Below are 26,418 nucleotides of genomic sequence, written 5' to 3'. Positions count from 1 at the left end.
TTTAATAACAAAATTATTCCTTTATTATTGCTAACACTGTATTCATCTTTTACATATTTTACACACCATCATTAAAATAAAAGAAAGTATAAATATATCCCTGTATACAAAAATAACTAAAATATTGCACAATAATGTTTAGGATTACAACAACTAAACTATGTATATACCTTCAAAATTGATTTCCTTCTAAGCACACAATTTTTCCTCTCCTTATTTCAGACTTTACAATCACATTTTGTGAAGGAATGTAGCTTATAGCTGGATCTAATAAATCTAAATAATCATTATATCTTGGTAACATTATAAAAATAACAAAGAACTATTTTCATAAATAATGTTTTTCATATCAAAAAACATTCACAAACTCATATATTCTCTTCTAAAAATATGTTAACAGTTTTGCAAATATTTTTAATACTTCAAATGAATTATTGTCATTTAATTAAGAATAAAAGTAATTTTAAATAATGTTCATTAAAAAGTAAAGAACATGCCAACAGTTACTCAATATGTTCATTTATCATCTAGATAAAAATTACAAAATATATTTATTAAACATGTATTTATAGAAGACAGTGCATGTAATCTATCCAGTGCAATGAAGAAAATATAATATATAAATTCAAGAACAAATATAGAAACTCTTCAGAGATAAAAAAAAATCTAAACTCTTCTAAATCATGATCATCTATTATCGTTTACTTCAAGAACATGAAACAGATTTATGAAATTGTTCACTATGTCTTTGTAACACCTTAAAATAGTGGATTAATACAGCAGAGCGTTGATTGTTTGAGCTATTTAGTTGTTCAAATAAGTCATGTATCATTACTATCATATAAATAAATTATATTTGTTCAACAACAACTTGTCACATCTGATATTTTAAATAATCGACCCTCTACTGTGTTGTGTGAGGAGCCATGTGGAACAATATCCATCAATGGAAACTTTTTTATTATTTTAGGCTATGATCTAACACTGCAAGAGGTTTGAAATACAGACAGTCCTTGACTTCTAGCTCTCTTAAAAATTGAAATATTCAATGAAGTTAATGGATTCGTTCCGAACCTCCTGATAAGCCAATGCACAATCTAACAAAGCCTTCAACAAACCAGTACTTCATTAAGCTCCAACAAGAAATACAAATGAAGAAGAATATAATTACACACACATGAAGCTTTAAAGCCTTTGTTTCAATTATTGTTTGTATAAACCTTAAATCACTTTATTCAAAAACAAACTTTAAATTTTATTTATCTCAGTTTTATCCAGCTCTGCTTTCTAACCTTCTATCGATGAAAGTCGAGGACTGTCTATAATAAGAGCAATAAAATAATTAAATGTTAAGGGATATTTAGTGTTAATCTGTTTTGACAAAGATTTAATTAATTTACTATTCAGCAAATCAATCCTATCATGAAAAATATATATTTAGCTTTGAATTGATTTTCAAATTAAAATGCACTAGGAAGTTCTTAAACAAAATTGTTCTCGAATACATTTTCTTTCTTTTAATACTGTTTGCAACAGTTTTTTTTAAAAGTATTTACTTCATAAATTTATTTACATAATACAATATTCAGTTCAAAACTGAGCAGGGCAAACTGACAAAAAAAAAGAAGAAAAAAATTAATTTATAAACTATTAAAAGTGTCAAAATATCAGTAAAATTTTTAATATATAACATTATCTTTATAAATTTGGTCCATAATAGACAACATTGTTACCAAACAAATGGAATATGCATAAATATATATATGTATATTACATATATAAAAATTATAATTAAAGAGATCATTATTTTATATACAAGAATTCTAACATAAAAATATAACATTAAAAATAAATAAATATATGCAATATATTTATAAGTGTATGTACATTTTAAATAATAATAAACTTAACAGTTATCTCTATAGAAATAACAGAATTACACATCCAATAATAAAATTTTGAACATAAATTTATATATAAATTCTAAAAAAAAAAATGTATTCTTAATTATTAATAGAATATATTATTATTATTATACAAATAATTAACTTTACATTTCAACATTAAAATAATTTAGTTGCAATAACGACTTTTTTATAATTTAAAGTTTAATTGAAAACTTTTTTCTTAACTTGTATTAACAAATTCATTTCAAAAATATAAATTTTCTTTATAGACAAAAATATAGTCTACTAGGCCTTAATCGAAAATTAAACTATTTGCTTTCATAAACCAATAAGGTCACTGACCAATAACAACCTTGTTTCAAAATTATGTTGATACTTATTTAATACAATTTTACCATTGTACCATCATCATTTGAACAGGTTTCAATCAATACATACCTACATAACAATTTATCATGTACTATTGCTGTTATTTTAGTTCAACTGAAAGAAAAACATTATAATTTTAATTAAGGTAGATGTAATAACTAAAACTTTATATGAACATTTGTATAAATAAAAATAAAAACAATTTTTGTAGTGCTGATTTTGTTCATGGTCGAAATGGACTCATGATACAGGTATAATATGTCTTTCCCTTATTTAAAAAGCAGATGAAAGAAAGAAAATAAATTTAAATACTTTAGTTTACTATGCTTCCAAGTATAATATATAACTATAAAAAATAATAGTAATTAATTGTTTTGTTTTTATAATTAAGGTATTGTTGGTACATTTCAACAATGAAACATTATTTATTCAGCAAAATGCTGAAATTTAAAACATGACAAAATAAAGTTGGTCACTCAACTGGGATCTTCAGGCTGGATCCATTAAAAAAAAAAAAAAAAGAAGAAATAAAAACAGCATCATTTACTCTCATAGGAAACAAGGCATACTCAATCAGTATTTGCCATAGTGGCAGATGATATATTTTGACATAATGTATGTCAGCTAAACATAACTCGATACAACATAAAGATTCACTTTTTACATGAAAGATAGTTCTTTAAATAATAGTTACTCAAATACTGCTAAGGGACTGAGTAGATCCACGTAGGCTTAACTCACTTAATAAAACGAAAAAACAGTAGGAATCAAATTTGTAGACAACGGACAATGAAATATTTAAATGTTAAAAATAATATTAAGTCTGTTATTTAATATATGTAGATCAAAGTAAATTTACTTATTAATTTATAGTGAAATTAATATTACAAATAAAAGATGAGAACATGAAGAAAAAGGTAACTCACTTTCAGCTTGCACTCGATTCACTATAAACTGTTTCAAATGAGCAATGCAAGAGTGCCAAATTTATATTTTTCGATTTTATATTTTTGATTATATTGACTTCATAAACAACAGATAATTATTGCTAACATAAATAATTAACAAAAAATTAATAAACAAATAAATCCATAACATAACAATTTGTAAGGCTGTAAATTTGCAAAAAGAAGCTATTCAAAACATTTTTGTTTTTTCATAAATATTAAATTATAAAGCAGTAGTACTGTGTAAGACTGTTCCATGGCATAATGTATGGTTAAGAACTATCTTCTGTTTCTAAAAACATATGCATTGGACTTGTCTTAAAATCCTAAATTCTTAATACTTGTTCAAACTTTATTAAGATATAAAGAAATAAAATCAATTAAATAAATTAAAAAAAAAAAAAAAGATTCAACAACTGATAGCATATCAATGAGAAGTTTAGTCCTCCCCATATGTGAGGTAATTAATTCAATTAAATAAACTTCTTTAAAACAAAATAAAATACCCACTAAAATAAATGATTAATAAAAATATATATTTATTTTTCCTAAATTATCAGGGTAGGGGATTGCAATTTGTAACTAGCCAAATAGTTTTGATGTGATCTTATAACCATATTACTTAATAGAAATAATATCAATTCTCAAAAAAAAAAAGTTTTTAAATAAAATGCTTTCATTGCCTAAAAATAAATTCAATTAACAATATCTAATAATTTTGAAAAGATCAAGGAATGGGATAAAAAAAATCTATGCATAAGAATAAAAATAATTAAAAGCAATCAACTGATTATGACTAATAGCCAATGAGAGTGAATAATGCCATATTTTTCCAATTTATATCAAATGGATTCCAGAAAATAATATGTCCATTGAATTCTCAAATTGAGTGACTTAAATTCCATTGAAGTCAGAAAAATAAAAAATAATTCAATAGGTATACGAAAAACATTTTAAAAATTTATAGATAAACATTGGAAAGAAACAAACTAGCTTTGAGGGCTATTGTTTATCCATTAGAGTAAATTGACTAAAGTACAAATAAAAAGAAATTCAACTGAAAATATTATTTAAGTACAAAAAATTATGGAAATGACCGCCAGCTAATCAAGAAATATCTTATTACAAATAAATGATTGTTCTAGCAGAGGTTAAATAGCCAATTGTACTTATCTGTTCTATAGCTAACAGCACACACTTCCAAATCTCAACAAAGTACTGAGCTACAATGTCCCAATAATAGGTTTAAGTTAACAATAAAATATTGGTATAGGTAATTGATTGCTATCAATACATGATATTTAAAAATTATGATTTATACAGTATGTCTTCACTCCGGGTCCCAAAAAGATTGCAAGTGCTTTTATTAAAGTTAATGAAACTATAAGTGATAATTTCAATCCATGAACTGCTCTATTAATAACTAAAAAGACAAAGAAATGATATAACAACGGAAAAAATATGTATCATATTGCAAACATCAATAACAGAGTATTACACATAACACATGTGTATAACAACCACATAAATGGAACATACGGGAAAAAGTATGCCATAAATGCTGAATGATGATATGTAGCAATGATGTGAGTGGCTGGACAGCTAGATAGAATCAGGGTTGTCAGCAAGCGAGGCAATTCTCTTCTGACAGTCCTCTGACGTCCAGTGCTGCTGCAGAAGTTTCACTTCCGTCTCCAGCACTGATGGCAGTTTTGTTCGCAAGCCATGCATGACTACAGCCTTTGTACTTGCCATTACCTACACAATACACTCTTTATATATTTTTCTGATAAAGAAACTTTATGAAAAAGAGTAATGCATTACAATAAAATATTTTCAAGTTACTATTACATAAAAGTCTATGTTATCACATTTATCCTCATATTATGCCTCATGGTTCAAATGAAAAGATGAAATAATCTTTTGTCATAATAAATTCCAATACATTGAGTTTTTCTGATAGTGATTTGTTTAATAGAAATTTATAGGCAGTTATTAGTTCATTCCACTCTGTGAATGAATTGGTGTCATTTTAAGATATCAACATCTACTCCATATGATTGTTTTAATATTATAACAGATTTGAGTAAATAATTCCATACTTAATTATACAGTACTGAGATTGTTATTTTTATCCATTGATCGAATAATGTATAGTGCAACCAAGATGAGTTTGCATGTGAGTAAAAGGAGGGAGGAGATGCACGGTGGCAAATGTTCTCCCACCAACCCCACACTCTTCTCTCCACTAGGTCTGTTGAAACAACTACTCCTGACTGTACTGAGCATGCTGTTTTCCCTCCTAAATCCTGTACTATGCATGCTCCCTACAGTTCTGGATAGTGAGAAGTGATTGTTGAAACAGAACTACTCAGTTCACTGGACTACCTTTCATTTCCTCTCTTCGACCTACTTCTACAGTTTATAAATTGAAATTTCTCATATGTTTTTCAAAACTATTTTTTCATTAATATCAGAAGATTATAAGTTTACCATGTCAAGTTAACTGGAGAGAAGGAAAACTGTCCACTTGCAAACCAAAAACGTAATTATGGATGTATTTAAATTCATGAAAACAGAGGCTAAGAGAGGTCCAATCTATGTTTCCTCTGTTATGAAAAGCCATTAATTACTGCATTTATCATCAGCAAATCTCATTCTAGGATGAAATGTACTGCATTTTAAAACATTAAAATTAAGAATATTGTTGCTCTAAGCTGTTTCACAACAAATTTAAGCTTAAAAAGAGGTCGGTGTTTTCTGAACAGAATGATTATGAAATTTCATAAATCACTTTTGGATGATACTGCATTCTTAAATACCATGTCAGAATAGAGCTGTGAATACATTTGTCTACAAAGTAAAACAAGAATTAATAAGAAACAGTCCCAGTCAAAGATAAAGAATAAACTAAAGAAACTAGTAATCAACTGTATTCCTAACTTAGGAGACTGAGAATAGGGAGATAAATGTGTTCCAAGTACCTAAGTAATCCCAAACTGGTTGAGCATTACCAAGTTCTGAACTGCCTCTTGGTACCTACCAAGTACCAAAGACCAACCACTCTTGGTACCAGGAACCTTCCTGGTAGGAGGAATTATTGTTATCATGTGGAGGGGAGAAGGAGCTAGCGTGAGTTCCCTTCCCTTACAGGCAAACTTAACTAGCATTATACTTTGTTTTGTGAAAACATGAAAGATGTTTATGGAATTATCACTTACGCTCTGTTAATTTTTGAGATGGTCTAGAGCAGATTTAGACTGTAGCTAAAACAATTGCTAAATTAACAGTAGCTTTTATGGAATAATAATTAAAAGACAAGTTATTATCTGTTTGCCCATAATTAGTTCTCGTAACTAAATGAAATGAAAGCTGTAACAAGCGACTAGGCATCTTTTTTTTTTTAGTTACGAAGCATAAAAACTGTAAAAATAAACTTTTTTTATTTTGGGAATCATTAGCCTTCTCAATTCAATTTCTTTCTTATTAATTTTAAGTTAACAACCACAATTTTGATTTTAGAAAAACAGATAAAGGAAAAATAGACAAAACAGATAACAATAAAACAACAAAAATCATAGAAACAATACACATCACATAAAACAAGTAGTTAACTCAAAAACAGATATGGGAAGAGTAGGAGCACGTTATACAAATATAATTAGTAAAATAGATTTCTGAAATAGGAATGAATATAACCAAAAATAGAACACAAGTAAACATTAACTAGTTCCAAACAAGCAAGAGGGCTACAATGGTCATAATTTTAGGTTATAAATTTTAATTAATTAAAATTTCAAGCAGAAATTAAACAAAAGTGATAGAAAAAACAAAAGAAGATATTGAAGGTAACCAAGCATGGGATGCAGAATAACCATAGTAAAAAAATTAAAAAGAAAGAAAAGAAGGTTTGGTTATATTTCAAAATTTCAATGTAACAAGAAACTTTGTATCTGCTTTCAAAATAGATCCCTGAAGAAGATGGAGGCACCGTCTAAAATGTTGGAAGTATTAACACACTGACGTAAAATTAGTATATAAAGAATTAGAAGTATGGAGGCTAATGTTACTCAAAATAGAAAAAATAAATAAAATAAAGTAAAGCAATAAAGTACAGAACTGCCTTCGAATAATAAACCACTAAATAAAAAATAATTGATAACAAATACAGTTAATTTAACTAAAGTTTTAGAAATAGTTAATTTTTTCTCAGGTCTAGTGGACAGAGATGAGATAAGAAAATTTCAAATTTAAAAACAGTAACAACTTCATCAACTTTGTTATTTTTCAAAGGAATCTCTGTTTGTTTATTTCACATGGAGATGGAATTCAAAAAAAGTATTACCCCTAATGAATTTAAATTATAAACTAATACTATAAAAGATAAACCAAGGACTGCCTTGCCACTCAATTAGCAAGAAAGAACAAACAATGACTGCCTCACCACATCAACAAACAGTGACCCTCTGATAATTGATAAGATTCAAATATTATCATGGGCGGCCTAATCAGAGTTTACATAACGCCCCTTCTTCCCGAGCTGTTTGATTGTCACAGGGTGCATCTCCAAGGGTCACATAGTAGTAAGATGCTCGAGTTCGTTGTGCTAGCTTTGTCACTGACCTTCTTAGCCCGTGCCTCAGGGCAAGAGCTTACATTGGTCCAGAGTAAGCTCGATCAGGTCTACTACCTCTATCCTAATCAGGTAAAAAGTATTTCCAATACATATAATATTTAAGCTAGTAAATAAGAAAGAGGGGATAATAAATTATAAAATTCCAATGAGAATAGAAAATACTAAGCTTCATAAAAAAAAAAAACTTTTGTGTTTTTCGGAGTTTAGGGATTAATTAATCAAATTATTTTTTAAATAATAGACAAAGATTCTGTTAAAACTGTTTCAAAGGATATAATTTTAAAAATTTGTTTCAAGGAGTAATAATTTTTAATTGCATGTGACATTCCATTAACATAGACACAATAATATATAAAATGATCAAAATGATAATAAAAATCTGATGTGTACAAATTATTGATTAATATGGGTTGCTGAAAATACAAGGACTTAATAATTTTTTTTTTTATGAAAGAAATAACCTTGTTCACTGATAGTCGTTTTGGAGAAGAGCTAGTTCTTAGTAACCTATCAGCAGGAATATTTACAGAATGATATATTAAAATTTCTTTTGAAATTTAGAGAATCTTATGAGTAAAATGAATAGGATATTGACAAAATGTAGTTGATCAACCACCACAATCTTGTCTTCCCAAGTCAGTACTCAACCAACATCCATGTATTCCTCAAAATCATTTTATGAAACAGATAGTCACAATTAATTTTGTCATCAATAAAGCACAAGATTAAATTTTACTTTATTTTAAGTTATGATCTTGGTTTGAGAAGGTTCTAACACCTATCATCATCATTTTCAGAAACTGAGCTTCAAAGTAACACCTTCTTATTAAAAGTAGTCCCTTGATAAACTATATCACATGACTAGTTTCTTAATTTTTGAACCAATGGCACTGAAAGTTATTTGGAAGCTAAATAATCAAACACAGCTTTGTTGTGAGTGATTTCAGAGGGAAAACAATTCAACCAATATTGTTAATTAGAACCTTGTCAAGACAATGAAGTTCTAGTGCATTAGTACTAACATTGATATATGTTTAAATATGTCGAAACTGGAGGATTAGAACTAAATCACTTTTTCTCATTAATCTATAACTTCCTATTTTACAGTAACCGTCGTAGACATTATACAGTAGTTCCAGTAGAACAATTATGCTCTTTGAGATTAGATTTAAACAAGCAAATAATAATGAACCTTCGTACATGACACAAAGAATGGAAAACTGCTTTTAATTTTCTATTTCTTGTTTCCAAAACAACTTTCCAGTTTTTTAAAAAAGCTCACCAATATTGTCAACTATCTTTTAATAACACCCTGTTAGAATAAAAAGGGCCAATTTAAGAAACAATAAACTGGCATACATTTTACTATTTGTATAACATCATTTAGATAAAATATAATAATGACCTGGGTTTGGATCTTTATTTATTTAAAAATAGTAAATATTTAAAAATGATTTTTAACAAAGATATAATATTCGGTAAAAACCACAATCTATTTGTTAACATTTATAAATACACAAAAACCCAAATTTTAAAAATGCATGATAAACCAAATTCATATTATTAGATCATTTCATATAATACCGTTTTTATTATTGCAGAAATTCAAAGTTGGTTTAGTGAACTTCTGTTGTTTCCTAAGTTAATGTTTACAGATTATAATGAACCATTATTAAACCCCTCTTTTTTAAATAATATTTACAATCATCCCAATCGATTGCACATTGTTTAGTATGCCATCAAATATGACTATGGAAACACATGATTTTCAGGTAGTATTTTTTTTTTTTATAAGTTTAATAAACTTATACACTTATATATAGCCCAAGCTGCAAGAAACATTACAACGGTTTGTTTCACCAAATTCTGAAGCCTTGTATCTTTGTAGTAATTTTTCCAGATTAAACTCCTAGTAACACTATTATTACACAAGTTTCACTTTTGTATGAATTTCAAATTTTAGATTTACCTTCAAATTAAATTTTTAAAACACCTGAAATATTCAATTTTTGAAGTGATGTTAGCAGAAAAATGAATCAAATCTCTGGCTTAATAGTTTGAGGGTTCCTAGCTAGGTAGGGTATGTGTACTGTATTTAGCAAATAAACCAACCCTTTTATTGGCTTCCTTTTCAAGAAACAATTTTTCAAACACTGAAAATTTGTTTATTCTTGAAGGTTCTAAAACTGAACTTGTGGAAAAAATCTCAAAGAAGTATAGAGTTGTTTAATACACAATAGGGGTTAATAACTGTAAAAAATTCGAATTGATTAGAACTGTCCCAACCCATTTTTAATATTTGATAAATTATTACTTGAAAAAGGAAGCCAATCCAAGGTATTGCATGGGATCATAACTTCTCATATGATGCTTAAAACATATGTGTCATTTGTTTTCATTTTATATATCAGTGATATCGATATTGTTTTTATACATTAATGCTGCTCCTAATGCTTTTCTTTGCTAATGCTAATCTTTTTTTTTTTTTTTTTTTTGTCAATGTAAAGTATCAAAACAGAAGGAATGTTGATATTTTTCATTCAATAATGTTGGGTGTCAATGCTTTAGATAAAGTATCTCAAGATCCTAAACTGATACTCAGTTGGTAGAAACGAAGATAAGAATGGTGAATTTATTTGCAATTGGCAGTTAATGATTCAAAGAATCCAATTGGGTTCTTTACTACCCGATCTTACATACAACATCAGAGAGTAATAAAAGTTAAGGGTTTGAGTTAAGCATCAGTTCATAGGAGAATTATATTTCCATTTAACTACTTGTCTTCGTTCGTTCAATATTCCTTTTAGCAAATAATTATAAAATAATGAATACTATTTAGATGAAATAAGAAAAAAAAAAAGTCACAGAATATTCAAATAAAGACCCATGTCCACACTTTGCATAAAAATTCAATTCAAAATAAATTCATCGAAAGAAAAATTATTTCAGTAAATATTAATAAAAGGTAATGTTGGTTTTAGTTCTGGATGGAATATGATAAATGGATTTAACTATTCAAAATATAAAATAATGTTTTAGGTGCGAGAAGAGAAACAACTGCCAGAATGTGAAGCATGGGAGGTATGTAGCACTGAACATAACAGGTATTGGCTCCCCACTTGGGTACGTAGGTACTGCCGCTGTCCCACCAGCGATTGTTCAGAGCGAGCAGCAAGCCTTGACACCAGGTCACACATAAAGGTAATGGTGACCATCTATAAAATTTAGCATGCCACAACAAATTCTAATTCATAAAATTTAAGTTATATTTAAAGGAAATGAAAAATATTCAGAATTCTTTATTCTATTGTTATTAAAATGGCCGTTTTGATCATGTCATTTTTTGAAATTATCTGATATCTAAATATGACAATTGTATATCATAAGTTTGTGGAAAAAAAATTTTTTTTTAATAATTACAGCAGTATTGTCAGAGTAAAATAAATTGAAATGTTATTACCAAGAAAACTCATGTCATTACCTGATTGCTGTTACTACTCGCAAATTTTATTTCTGGATCATAATTTAGATATAATCTCTAAATCCATTATGCTGATATAAATTCTTAATCTAACAAACCCCCTGTTTTTTTTTAAATAATGGGAATTTCGTATAAAATTTCGATAATTGATCTTACTTATTTTGATAAAAATTGTAAATAAAACCATTTTTATTCAAATAACTAGTCATAATTTCACATATTTAGAGTAACTTGGTTTATAGTTCATATTTTGCCCAATTGGACTTTATCTTAGAAAAAGTACAAAATTTAAGGTGGTTGTCACTATCGCATTTTTGAAAATTTTGTCTCCCAAGGAAAAAACACTTTTAATGTTAGTAATGTGTTGAGATTGATGACTAAGGATTTATAGAAGGTTTATATACTTGGGAAATTTTATTCTAATTCAAGAGAAAATTATAAAATTCTAACATGGGAATTTCCCATAATCTGAGAATCACCTTATGATGATAATATTCCTATCAAGTACACAACATTCTTCAAGAGAGTTATAGTATTAATGTAAATACAACTTTTAAACATATACTAATGTAGATATAATGCACATTATTTAACCCCATTACCACAGGTCTGTACAAGTGAAAAGGATCGCTTGGACGCATGTTCAAACAAGGAAATAGGCCTAGAGGCAGTTAAAAAGGCTGGTAAGAGGACTATTGTCAGTATCTTCTGTCGTTGCCCATGGCCTGCCTACTGGGCACTAGCGGGGCACATTGAGAATGCTACTTTGGTCCATGACAAATATGCCTGCCAATATGTAAGTAACTTCTTAGATTTATTTATAAAATGTGTTTGTTTTTTCTGATAGAATTTAAGAAATGAGAATTGGTACAGTTTCCAAAGAAAGAAAAGAGTGATGTAGAACCCCGCTTAAAAGGCTCTCCATATTAACTGGTGGTAAAAAGAAAATTATATAGTAATGAGAAAATACTAAGTTTGATAAAACAAAATGACTAATTTGTGATAAATATTAAAACCTTAAAGATCATTTTGATACTTTAAGTAAATCATCTTAAATTGATCTAATTGATTTAACTCATATCAACCATACATAAATCTTTATATAAAATTTCAATTTTTACCCAATACAATTAAATTAATATTGGAAGTTTTTCCCTTTACATAAACTGATGATGTCACAGACCTAACTAGGATGGATAAGCAGGGTTCTACTACAATATCGTCATGAAAGAAAAAAGAGATTAACTACTTAAAAATAACGAAGCAATTAAAAACTTATACTAAATATTAACTAAATTAATTTGTATCTGAGGTACAAATGTATTTAACTGCCTGAAGAAAAATGTATAGTCATTAAAATAATATATAAAAAAAAATCAACAGTCTTATTTAATATATGAGGAGAAGATGGTTGGGGGTGCGGTCAATGAAACACAAATAAGTATGATTAACTTATTTTAATGTGCCGACGTTTCGGCTAGAGTTTCTAGCCTTCTTCAGGGCTAAAAACAAAACAAGATAACAACCACAGTAAGTATAGAAAAATAAAAAATATAAAAAGAAAGTATAAACAGAATAATTTTATACATACAATGAATAGTTTTACAAAATAGAATTAATAAAATGAAGTGATGAGAGAAGCGGGAAATAAAATGTATACATAGGTAATTGAAAAAGCGGGTACAATAACTTACTTAAGGAAATGAAATGTGAAACTTTAATTTTATTTCATTTCCTTAAGTAAGTTATTGTACCCGCTTTTTCAATTACCTATGTATACATTTTATTTCCCACTTCTCTCATCACTTCATTTTATTAATTCTATTTTGTAAAACTATTCATTGTATGTATAAAATTATTCTGTTTATACTTTCTTTTTATATTTTTTTATTTTTCTATACTTACTGTGGTTGTTATCTTGTTTTGTTTTTAGCCCTGAAGAAGGCTAGAAACTCTAGCCGAAACGTCGGGACATTAAAATAAGTTAATCATACTTATTTGTGTTTCATTGACCGCACCCCCAACCATCTTCTCCTCATTTATCATCCACGGTCAACTATCTCTCATAATTACTTATTTAATATAATTTATAAAAAAAAATCAACAGTTAAGACTGTTATATTAAATAATTATATAACAATAATTAAATAAATTTAATATAATTTATAAACAAAGTTATTTAGAATATTTTTTAAATTATTAGAAAGTATAATATGCCCATGTGATACATCATTTAATCAAAATCTAACTAAAATTAATTATTAATAATTAATGACAATTGGCAGAAAATGAAGATATGCCAAGTGTTGGAGTTTTGCGGACATATCAGAAGCGATACATACTCCATGTACATCCAGTGTACCTGCCCGCACAATTACATTTGCCTCAATAAGGACAGAACTGAATACAACATCTCCGAAGCACTGTACTATGGCTCAGCGATGAGGGCTTACTGTCTCCCGATTCATGATCACGAGTGAATCCTTCATTCTCATCAAACTTATAATTAACTAGTAACTATCAATAAATTTGTTTTTAAAACAAGCAAATTAATGTATTTTTTAATATGCTAATAAAATTATAACAAAATTATTTTTAAAATAAAAGTAACTTATTTTGAGTATTTTCATTTTTGTACCTTTTATTCTGATAAAGATTTCATTCATTATCAACAACCCAAAATATATTTTCTAATAAGTAAAAAATTGAAAACTAAACTTTTTTATTTAATTTTACTCAAAACCACTGAAAAAATTCTAAGTTTCAATTACATATGACCTTTTATTTATTTTTTTTACAGGTATAATTTTATTTCATTTAAATACTGTAACATTTTATTCATTTATTTGTTGGTTTTCGGTTAACTTAAATTAGATACCCTTATTTAGATTTTAGGTTAACGTAGTTAAGATACCCTTGTTTAGATTTTAGGTCAATTCAATTTTGATATATATATTTTAGGTAAATTTAATTTTGATAACCTTATATTATGTTTTAGGTTAATTCAATTTAAGTAACATTTTATTATATTTTTCTATAAAATTAATGCAAACTATGACAGTAAAACCTGATTTTTTTTTTCAAATTGTATATTTATCATAATTTAATTATAGCCATAAAAATATAGTATTAAAAATTCCCAATATATAAAAATGTCTAGTCACAGGACTTGGCTTACCACTAAAGCTTCCAAGACTAATACAATATTTGCTTGTTGTATCTTTATGAATATTGATCTCTTAAATACTTTGGGTTTATTAATTTATTTTTGACTTTCACTAACCTATATGAGGAATATGTAGTAAGGGAAAGTACTGCGATAGCACAAATTTTCAAATTCTAGTTTTTAAAGGAAATACACATTTTGAGGTCGCCTGAGTCCAAATGAACAACATTCGCACAAAATGGTCAATTTGAACAGCCTAGCTCAAAATTGAAAAGTTCTTAGAAACTTAAATTACATATTTAAGGCCGGCGAATGCCCAGGATGTGCCAGAAACTTTTTTTCTAAATTTGATCAGAAATCCCAATTTTCATAAAAATTCTAAAAATTGAAACCAGAAATGCCACTGTACAGAATCGACTTTTCACATTTTATAAATTTTCTTAAACGATTTTGATAAAACTCGGTGAATCAATGAGCAATTAAGTGCTCTTTAATATCAGAAAGATTTTATTCTCATTTAAACAGTCTAGCAGGGCTTAACTGCCAAATTTTCAAAAAAATCTTCCCCCAATGTAGCTTTAATTTTATTTCTTAAAAAAAAAAAAATAAAAAAATAACCAGTTCTCATTGTTAACAATAATGAACAATGGATAAATACAAAATAATCCAGAATTTTATGAATAACTAAGGGAGAAATAGATACATCCTATTTGAAAGGGAAAGCCGATCGTTGCTGATTGAATCACGGCTTCATTATCTTTTATATTCTTTAAAATTTTAAATTTATACTTGTTATTACCACATTGAGAAACCCTGAAATATGAATTTTTAAAGAAAACAGAAAAACAATAATTTATTATTCATAATTTTCACACCCATCTTCACAAAATTTGGAGGCATAAGTGAAAGTAGGAGGGAGGGTAAGTCATGGGCACATGCTACCAAATTTTTTAGTTTTTAATGATTTTTCTTGTTGACCCTGGATATTATATGAGAAGATATTCGGGGGTGTGGTCTAATGGAGAACATTAATAAGTATCAGTTATTTTATTAGAGCAAGAATTTTAGTTTATATCATAGGACAATTCAATCATCCTTCAAACAAGCATCTAGAATATTACAGAAGATGTATAGATTTAGAATTATTAGGAACATTAAACTAAAAGTGAATGAATTACCATCGGAAACAAGCTAAAGCTAATAATGTTCCAATTTAAACAAATGTTTTGTTTTACTTTATAGGGAGTTTAATACCTATATAAAAATGCCAGTTTTTTTTGTAAGAAAAGTAAAAACACTAGTACAAAGCCTTATCTCTGCTAATACTGATCTGATTTCTATAATTTTTTTTTCTTTTTTAGGTAATTTTGCTACTTATCAAATAGAGACATATGTAAGTATACATAAAATGTGTATTTACGGGCAAATAAAATTATCTTTTTTTCATAACTTTTTTTCTGCTAATTCATAAGGATTTATTTTAAATATAAAAAGTTAAAATGCTATAAGTAGAAGACTTTAGGTAAGTTGCATTGAAATTGTTAGAGCCGTTTTAGTGGCCCACTGTAGAAAAAAACATGTTTGTTGACCATTTGAGCACAGAGTACCTGTAGAGAATCCAACCATTGGGATTGAAATATGAAATGAAAGAAGTAACATAATCATTTCACCCATTCCACAAATAATCATGATGTAGACTAACAGACCTTCTTCTTCCTCTAACTTCTGTGTGCCGTCAAGCGTGGAGTCACAGGCTCAGTCCATCTAGCCCAACGGTCCCTGTCCCTGGCTACTCTTCTTATCTCCGGGATGGTGCGTCCTCTTGCTGCGCCTAGTTTTCCAATGTACAGAGTACATGCACCTGGGTCTGCCACAAGGCCATCTTCCTTCCTGCCTTGCTTCCAAACACCACCTGGCTTTCCTGGTATCATCCATTCTACAGATGTGTCCTTATCACTTCAGTTGCCGCTCTTGCATTCTGTCTCGCATTGATTCACATCCAGATCCTCCCAAATCCTTTCATTTCTGACACAGTCTCTCCTGGTCTTACCAACTATTTTTCGGAGAAATCTCATTTCTGCTGATGTTATCTTTCCTACATGCTTGTCGAGGGCCGTCCAGCTTTCTGATTCATTCAGGAGGACTGGAAGGAACACACTTTCGCCTCCCCACGAATAATTACATATAAATAATAATGTTATCAATCTACTACTGTCTTTGTCCATAGTTATTAATCAACTAATATATATTTTCATTTCATTATTATGTATATTTCCAAATTTTTTAGTCTATTATTTATTTTTATTATTATTTTTTTCTCTCTCTGAATGATGGTTGTTGTCTTTTTGTTTTTATAGCTCTGATGAAGACCTGAAAATCAGGTTGAAACGTTGGCACAAATAAATAATTTGTATGTTTATTTGTGTTTTTTTCTGCTGACCACACCCCCACCTTCCTAACCATCTTCTCCTCTTATATATCTACGGTCAACTATTTTCACATCAACACTAAAATTAGTTATACACTTATTCATCAAGATGAAGTGTATCACGTTCCTTAAATAACAGAAAAACAATAACAAGTTAATAAGTAAGCATCTGAGTTGATACTAGTTGGAGGGTTTCCTGTACCTGTTTAACATTTATATTGAACGTCAAAAGCCATGACATATTCTACCTACATAAATTTCAAAATATCAGCCTTGTTTATAATTAATTATAAATGTTTATAATTATTACAAAAATTAATATATAAAGTTATGTAAATCCAATCACACATGGTCATAATGACAAAAGAAAATTAGATATTCTGGTAATAATACAATGAAAGTTCATATCATAAATATTACTATAGCTCTTACATCTTTGAAGAACCTACAGTTCTTGCTTAGTAAGGTTGAAAAGCTGTCATTATACTAGAATAACATAATTAATCAAGAATTGGAACGTTTCGGAAGCCTGACTCTCAATGATGACCCATCCTCACCAGACACAGACAATCACTGGAATCATTGGTATTCAACTTTAACCAATTTTCCAACCACTTATAATACATTTAATGATAAGCGCTAATTGTTGAGAAACTTTGTTTCTCAAACTGTCTACCCTTATTTTTGTTAATGTTTTGTAATTTTACTCTTGAACCGAAAAATCTCATTTATACTAGACATTCTTTTTCAATGCACAAATAATAGTATTTGAAAACATATAAATTTATATGTATAACCATATAATTTTTTTAATTTATAAAATGTATTAGTTAATCAAAGGATTACTTTGAAACAAACTAAGCATGATGCTTACCTGAGGTGAATGAGTGAGAATATCTTTTCCAGCAGCCAACAGCTCCCGCTTAAGCTCTCCTTGGCTAACCAGTCGTGTCACTAAGCCGCAACTCTCTGCTTCTGTACCACTTAGTCTAGCACAAGTCAGCAGTAGCTTTTTTGCCTGAGATGAAATAAACAATTTAATATAAGTAATACTTTTTAAATAATATTTAATATGAAATAAATAAAACAATAAAAAAACATATGAACAATACTCCTCTAGATCCAGAACATAAAGAGGTTCCTTTCCTAAGATATAAAATGAAATGAAAAGAAAAATAGTTAACTATTCAAGGACTAGGTCTCTTTAGAACAATCATAACGTGATTTTAATTATACAACATATACAGGCCAAAAAGTGGCTACAATTAATTATAAATTACATTAAGAGCAGTTCGGTCAGGTGGAGGGTAGATGTCAGATAAACGGGATATAATATAGGAAACAATATAAGAAAATATCTTAAAAGAAAATCAGCAGTTTGTTATAACAAAGTTCGTAATATCTGAATAACAACAAATATGAATTAGTTAATAATATAGATAAATAAAATTTTTTTTTTTTTAAACCATGAAGTATGTATAACATTAAATTTATTAAAATCTTTTACTCTAAATACAGAAAGATCATACTTATACTAACTATCCCATCTATCACATAAATACTATATTTATTACTATAAATACACTCCATTTACAGTGTAATCTTGGAAATCCTAACTTCAATACTCTGGACACTCTAGTAATCTGAACAGATAATTGTGCAAAAAATAAAAAAAATCATTAATCATTTTAATCACTGTCTGAAGTGGGCAAAAAACAGAATGATATACCATGACAGAAAGTCCTTCTTTAACCATTTCTGAAAGAAGAATTAGAGTAGAAATTTCTACAGGAATCACAGAAAAAAAAATTACCGACTTATTTAAAAAAGATAAATTTTTTAAAACTTTAAACTGTCATATTTCCAATAAAATATGTAAAAAAAAATTTTAAAAATAACAATAGTTATGTACATTTATATTGTTGAACTTTTCTTAATACTTTTTGTAATCCAAACTTTTCAATAATATGAACAACCCCCTAGCAGCAATTAGTTCAAATCACCGAGATTACAATGTTGATCATATCCATACCATAAATACTATACTATTTAGTTTATAGAATATACTATCAATCACATAAATAAAAATCAGTAATTTTGAACTCTGGATGTGGGCCATGAGTTGGAATCATTTCATAGATATATCACAGGCCGTACACATATCAATATTCCTGATTCCACATCTTGTGAGATCTGTAATTTAATATTGAGTGATACACTATTCTGTTTTCTTGACATTTTTAACTAAATAATAAAATATCATAAATTGATCCCTTCGAATAGAAAAAACTACTAGTAAAAGGAAATAAACACTTTGACACAGAACCTTCCTTTAACTTCTATAACAGAACTAAATTCAGAATTTCTGAAAAGCAAACATTACTACAAGAGGAGACAGCTTAATGAGTTTTGGAGGAACGGTTTTCCAGAATTTCTAGAACGGGAGCTAATAAAAAAAACATTCTGAGTATTTAAATAGCTACTGAACCATTATCCAGGTAATTAATAATACCAATAAAAGGGGAATAAGTAATTATTCATTCAGTTCAGGGAAATTGATAATGTGTAAACAAGTGATTGCAATGTAAACAATTATTAATTTTAATTATATTATATAATTAGAATATAGGTATACTATGTCAATTATGTTATGGCAATCAACTCATTATGAGTCCATAAGTTTCAATTCATATTAACACATTGACGGCCAACTATGAGTTATCTCATAGTTTGTTTACTTGGCTTAATTGACCAAACTTAAATTGGCTTCCTAGACTGAAAACTTGAAAAGTATCATGGCAGTCAACGTGTTAACAGCATTATTTTGTTATAACAAAGGTGCTAAAGAAAAATCAATGCCTTTTTCTAAAAAAATTGATTTCAGTTCACTATAATGAGAAGCTTGTTGTGTCCGAGTTTATAGTAATGAAAGTTTGCTGTATAATAAAAATTTGTTAATAATCTCTCAATTTATTTTTTTTGCAAATTTTTTGGTAAAAATAACAAAAAAATGTTACTCACTTATTTATTTTGATACTGGTGTAAATGATAACACAAAAGAATAAGAACTAACCTGAGCCAAACCAATGACATGAGGCAGTAGAGTGGTGGCAGCTGCCTCTGGGAAGCAGCCCAGCCTAGGGTAAGGTGTGGAAAAAGTGCAGCCGGGCTCGGCGAGAACCATGTCACAATAGCAGAGCAGCACTGTACCCAAGCCTATCGCCCTCCCTCTCACCCCTGCTATAAGCGGCTTCCCCAGCATGCACACCTTACATGCGAATTCTCTGTAACAAAACAAATCTCCTAGATTAAGCTTCAAAACATAAAAGATTTCAGAAAATAATTTCAAAAGTTAAATAAAGTTTGTTAATAAATTTACATTGATATAGTATTTTAGATAAATAAATTGATACCTTAATAAACAATACTATAAATAACAGTACAAATAAACTTTCATTCTGTTATTGAAGCTGTGAGTCAACATTGTGGGTTTGGGAGTCCTCTGAGGTCCACCCAGCCCCATAATGTGGGTACTTTCAATTGGGAAAAAATCTGGCGGTCGGGCATGATTCTGACCACATCACCTCCTTGCACAACTGTCGGTCTAGTAACAGTACTTGCTTACAAAGTATAGAACCACTGACCATTCATGGGTTGTTGCGGTACAGATTTTTTTTAATATGCATGTAATAAATTTATATATTTCAGGGCAACAATCTTAGATACACTTTTCAAAACAAGCAAACAGAAATTCTGAAATTAACAAAATCATGAACATTATAAAAAGTAATTCCTAATTTAATTATATTTGAATATATTTCATTAATTATGATGTTTAATGAAATACTTCATTGCTTGGAAGATAGCTTGATAGTAATAAAGCCAAACAAGTGTTCATTAAAAACAAAGTTAAAATGATGCCTTAGAGATAGACAATTAGTTTACTACAAAAGATTACTTGTGATTACTTGATAGCTAAGGCTGCCTGAGCCGCAAGAGCCCTCCTCTCGCCCTGGTCCCTTGACAGTAAGCCAGGCAGATCGAAGCCGAGGCAGAAATCCAAGCTGTCGCTCATCAAGGTGATGCACTTAACATCTGTACTCTGGGAGACATATTCCAAGGCAAGGCTCAACTCCCTCAGAACCTAAGGAATGTTTTGAGTTATCGGGTGTAATTTACATTTAAGTGATGAGACTATAAAAGTAAAGTTGTTAAAATAAAATAAAAGTACAAGCATTATTACTGAAATAGTTAATATACAACTTTAATTTATTTTTTAATAGCTTTGAAAGGGAATGTAAAATTTTTAATTATGATTCCTTTATTGAGACAATTAAAGTTTTCTAATTTATAAAAATTATTTTTACAATAAATATAATCTTTCATTACACTGATCCAACTATTTAAAATTATAATAGGTTTTTAACAAGATTGTAGAAGCAGTACAATTTAAATACAAGAGATCTTTAAAAAGTTTAAAAGTAATGACAGAATATTATGATGTATATAATAAATAAGGCTAATACTCTATTACACAAACAAAATCAAGTAAATTTTAATGTTATATTTACAAAAAAACATTGCAAAAATGCAATTATAGAAAACTCAATTTAAGTTGCTTATATCATATAACTAGCTGACCTGGCTATGCTTCGCTATTGCTATACTTAAGGATCTATATGGACTTATTAAACACAATTGATAGTTTGTTATAAATTATTGTATATTTCATTATTGTGATTTAGTAACGTAAATAGTTTTCGTAAAACAACCCTCACCGTTCATCAATATTAGTACTATATTGAAAAAATTCAGTCTGATAGCCCTATCTAAAAGTGGTAAAAGATTTTTTAGGAGTGAAACAAAGTTGATATTCGTTTTCAGCATCTCAAGAAACCCATAAAAGATATAGATAATGTGATAAGACAGTAACTATCGTAACCACTAATTTTGCTGTATCCTCGTTTATAATGGTCCAATTTAGGTATTTTTGTCATATTCTTTGAGATAATTTTAACTAACCTACGACATTGTCATGTATTATTATTATTATTCTATGGGCAACAGACCATGGCATGGAGGCCTAAGTCCTCGTGAGATGTATTTCCCAAAATTAGGATGTAATAATCTCAGTATTAGGAAACACATCACGCGTTTCATGTCATGACGTGGTTTTTTCGCAGGGTGGGTTCGTCACTCCCATGCCTATTTTTTGTGAGTGCCACCCATTGACTAACAGGCCTCACAAATGCCCGGGGAGAGGTTGTCAGTGAGTTTTTCATTATTTTGTGCTTGAAAAAAAAGCCCGGATTCGATCCGACAGCCTGTGGATTGGTAGACTGGAATGTTACCACGCTGCTACCGCTGCCATGACATTGTCATATATAAAGTTCATGAAATATAAATAGTTTTGGAATAACAACTCTCACTGTGCTTCAATATTAATACTATATCGGAAAAATTGAGACCAATTGACCTATGAAAGTGTGGTAAAAATTTTTTAGGAGTGAAACAAAGTTGATATTCGGTTTTAGCACCTCAAGAAACCCTTAAATACAAATTTTCGAAAAAATTGAAAAATTAAATTTTTTAGTTCAAAATTTTTGCCCTACATTCCCTTATACATATATAGATGATGTGATAAGACGATAACTATGGTAACATTTAATTAGACCCGGTTTGTGCCCTCTGGTGCAGTTTATAGAGCTCTAAACGACTGCCAAGTTTGATGTAGAAAGGTTGAGCCGTTTTGAAGTTATTTACATTTTTTAGATTTTTAAAAATAAATCAAAGGCCAATGATTTATTTTTAAAAAAATAAAAATATAGTTTGATTGTTTCAATTTCAAAAAAAGCTAAACAAAGGTCATTCAACAATAAATACAAAATGATAATATTTGTAATACCTTTGTACTTAGAGCATGAGGCAGAATAGTTGAGTTGGTCGCAAGGCTGAGGCTTGCCAAACCATCGCTCACTATCATCTTTATTTCTCGATAAGAGGATAGTTCTCTTGGTAACCTCTTTTCTTTAAAGTCTTCCTTAGTGCCATCCTTAGGCTCTTCTAGAATTTCGTTAACCCTCTCTTCCCTGGATTCACTTAATTCTGTTAATCATAACCTTAATATTAGTTAATTAATAGGAGTACCTTGATTAATTTAAATTGGTAAAAACAGAGAAGTATAAACTAAATAAGAGCATGTTTCTACGAGAATAACAAAATATATTGCTATAAACATCCAAATCAAGAATATAACAAGTCATCCATGGGGATGTAGATTAAGCTTTTTAGTAATATGTTTTGCACAGATCAAAACAACAGAGCACTGAGTGGGTGTTTTAGTCTTATATGAGAGCAGAACATCCAATATTGAACATAAAATTTCAATATTTCTTAGCCTGTAGGTGACGATTAAATTCAAATTGTCAGTAAATTGGTTTTAATAACTTTAGATCAATCATAATAACTGAAAAATAAATAAATAAAACTTATTCCACAAGCATACAACAGTTATAAAATATTTGGTGTGTCTGAAATACAAGACTTTTCTTACTGATTAGTATACTAAGTTCAAATCAAAATTTGTTTGCTGTATCTTCCCTGACATTGGTCAGATCAAAATGGTTAGAGCTGATTTCATGCAACAGTCTAGAGAAAACTACTTTTTTCATCAATGTGAACCAGATGTTCAATTTAGTTCAACAAATCAAAATCAGAAGCAACAAAATTGGTCCATTAGTTAAACATTGATAGACAAATAGCCAAATATTTTTTGGACTCAAGCAGCTCTGAGAGGCATAAATTTGTTGAAAACTGCCAATGGCATTTGTAAAATTTAACCTGATTATAACATTTTCCTAATCAATGTAGTAAGGATAATGAAAATGAAGAAAAAAAAAGTTTTTCCTTCCTTTCTATAATATAATATTTTGAGTAAATTCATTCCTTCAACAAAATTTAGATGTAATTTTTTTTAAAAATCAATTGATGGCTAGCAGAAACAAATGATTGTAAATAAAATTAATATAAATAAACTATACAAACACAAATAACAACAATTATTTAACCTTGAGGTTTGGGTGGAGGAGGTGGTGAAGTAAGCGATGATGTTTTAACTTTGTTAGGGGTGGAATTTGGCTCTTCTCCACCATTTTCTTTTGGACGGTTTTGGTCGGCTTCTGAATCACTTCCACTTCCCCAGTCTTCCTCGACCATTTTCCATATGGATGTTTTCTCAGATGAAGAGGGTATAGAAGATTCATTACGATTGATGGCAGCTCGGAGTTTATTAGCAAACTCAGATTGCAATCTTTCTTTGAAACCATTCTGTTTTTCTTGTATCAATTTCTTGATAATTTGAGAATGTCCTGGCTGAAGATTGAGTTCTTTACATTTGGCTTCAATAAGCTGTTCAGTTCTTTCTGATATCCTAATTCCATCATCAGGTCGAACTAATGGAGGCGAGGACATTCTTGGACTAGAAGCACGACTGGAATAAGAACTGGATGATGAATGCCGCCTAATTATTTTGGAATCAGAAGGAGGAGTAAATTGAAATTCTGATTGTTCTGAATCAACAGAATCGGTAGAAGGTTTCCTCTTCTCTGAAATAGATCTATGTCTCAGAGAAACACCAGAAGATGTAGCTCCACACAAAAGAGCTTCTGTAACTTCTTGAGCTTTTCTGATAAATGCCTTTTTCATTCTTCTTTTGGATGGCAATAGTTTTTCTTTGTTTTCACTTTCTCCTTTCTCAATAGCATATAACATATTAATGGCACCTTCATCTTGTAATAATTTCCTTAGTTCTCGGTTAGGAGTCTTAACTTCTTTAATAATTGCATTCTTCTTAGTCTGTTTAGCATCAGAAGAACCTTGACCTTTATTATTGTTGTTTATGTTGTTATTATTATTGCTTTCAGTCTCTGATTTCTTTGGACGACCACGTTTTCTAGAAAATTCCATTAGCTGCTGCAGAGCAAGGCGTTTTTCTAATTCTGGGTCTATTTTTAAATCTTTATAAGGACCCCTTGAAAGTCGAGGAACTTTATTTGGTTTAGGTTTGTCCACATAATGAACTTCTGCACCATCCTGTAATATTGACAAGAGCTCATTAGCATCAAGTTTACCATCTTCTTTTCTTTGAGTTTTTAGCGGACTAGAAGACTGTTTCATGGCAAGAAGAACATCAACACCATCAGGATAGGATCTCTGCCTTTTTTCAGCTCTCTCAAGTAATTCTTTGGCTATTTCTTTTGAAGTAACAATAGGGCTAGTAAGAGGTTTGTGGCGTGGCTTTGTAGCAGGAAAATTACATATAACGGGAGAGTGATTCCCCTCAACCTTAATTGACTCCGTCAACTTTGGTGCACTTGAAGTTTCAGCCATTATGTTGATTTTACCACTATTTATTCACTGATTAACTGTACACGTTTATTAACATAATTAACAACTTTATAACTATTAAATGTCAACAAGATATATATAATCATACTTCTTGCATGTAAATACCAAACAAAAACGGGTTACATTTTTGATAAATTAGGTCCCAAGTAGTTCATTAGGATCGTTTAGTTTCATTATACCTAAACATAAAAATAACCTGATATCATTAAAACAGATTACTCTTTTAATAAAAGAAAAGAAACTTCAGAACCTTCTTTTTATCACATATTCATATGAAAATTAAAAATAAATATGTAAATAATTGCTACACTGTTATTTTATAACACTTTAAAGTTACGAAATAAAGTAAATAAGAACGAAACACTGATTGTTTTGCAGTCACTAAACCATCAATATTTAATAAAAATAAAACGCAGAACTTCCCACCACTTCAGGAAAATTTTCCATAATACATTAACCTGTTGTAAATTTTAAATGCACAACTTAATTTCACCACAACAAAAAACCTATCCTTCAAAAAAGTACTGAGTACTTGGTATCGTGTTGACATGATAACTAAATAAAAAACGTTTTGTTTATGCAAAGAGCAATTAGAAATTAGAGCAAACAATTTTCAGTAAAAGATTCTTGCGAGCACTATAACTAGATTACAAAATATATTGACATAAAATAATTTTTATTATTTATATTAATTAAAAAATTATTTCTTCAAACTAATAGGTAAATTTGTTTAAGTGTTATAAATAATATATTTTTAAAGTTCAACCACTTTTGAGCCATAGACTATTTTCATGTAAAGTGTTAAAACATTTAATATCAGAAATGATATGAAAGAAAACAAAGGAACACGACTAACAACGAAAGTTTAATTAATAGACGATAATAGTATGTTTTGCGAATACAATTTATTAGTGGACTAATTTGGTTCATTGATGTGTATGGAGTTCCTATTGAATATCAAAGTTCATTTGAAATAATCATTTCATATTTTCTTTTCTTAATTAAAGTCTCTCACTAAGGCATTTATTAAAAAGCAACTTAAAGCATATACACAATATGAGTGGCTTATTAATTTACT

At 29.0% G+C, this 26,418-nt stretch overlaps 2 protein-coding genes across 2 annotated transcripts; one reads left to right on the top strand and one right to left on the bottom strand.

The window, feature by feature from the left end:
- On the bottom strand, window positions 1-25,899 carry LOC106682792 (uncharacterized). Its single transcript, XM_014423848.2, has 6 exons — window positions 24,002-25,899; window positions 22,840-23,039; window positions 20,903-21,078; window positions 20,008-20,218; window positions 17,809-17,952; window positions 1-4,981 (listed from the first exon to the last, which is right to left on the bottom strand). Exons 1-6 carry the CDS (start codon window positions 25,320-25,322, stop codon window positions 4,826-4,828), a joined length of 2,208 nt encoding a protein of 735 aa, XP_014279334.1. The 5' UTR covers window positions 25,323-25,899; the 3' UTR covers window positions 1-4,825.
- On the top strand, window positions 7,704-13,969 carry LOC106682793 (uncharacterized). Its single transcript, XM_014423850.2, has 4 exons — window positions 7,704-7,928; window positions 10,899-11,060; window positions 11,948-12,136; window positions 13,626-13,969. Exons 1-4 carry the CDS (start codon window positions 7,719-7,721, stop codon window positions 13,818-13,820), a joined length of 756 nt encoding a protein of 251 aa, XP_014279336.1. The 5' UTR covers window positions 7,704-7,718; the 3' UTR covers window positions 13,821-13,969.
- Window positions 25,900-26,418: the final 519 nt, after the last annotated feature.

Source organism: Halyomorpha halys, unplaced genomic scaffold, assembly GCF_000696795.3.
Source record: "Halyomorpha halys isolate HHAL.00 unplaced genomic scaffold, Hhal_1.1 Scaffold441.1, whole genome shotgun sequence".
In the NCBI taxonomy this organism is placed as follows: Eukaryota; Metazoa; Arthropoda; class Insecta; order Hemiptera; family Pentatomidae; genus Halyomorpha; species Halyomorpha halys.
Note: the sequence above shows the minus strand (reverse complement) of the source record. Positions and strands in the feature narration are given on the sequence as shown.

Coding starts and splice junctions, on each gene's coding strand:
- LOC106682793 (XM_014423850.2), top strand. CDS start 7,719: ATGGGCGGCCTAATCAGAGTTTACATAACGCCCCTTCTTCCCGAGCTG. Junction 11,061..11,947: donor ACACCAGGTCACACATAAAG/GTAATGGTGACC, acceptor CCATTACCACAG/GTCTGTACAAGTGAAAAGGA. Junction 12,137..13,625: donor ACAAATATGCCTGCCAATAT/GTAAGTAACTTC, acceptor GACAATTGGCAG/AAAATGAAGATATGCCAAGT.
- LOC106682792 (XM_014423848.2), bottom strand. CDS start 25,322: ATGGCTGAAACTTCAAGTGCACCAAAGTTGACGGAGTCAATTAAGGTT. Junction 23,040..24,001: donor TCCTCCACCCAAACCTCAAG/GTTAAATAATTG, acceptor TATGATTAACAG/AATTAAGTGAATCCAGGGAA. Junction 20,219..20,902: donor CAGGCAGCCTTAGCTATCAA/GTAATCACAAGT, acceptor GTTTTGTTACAG/AGAATTCGCATGTAAGGTGT.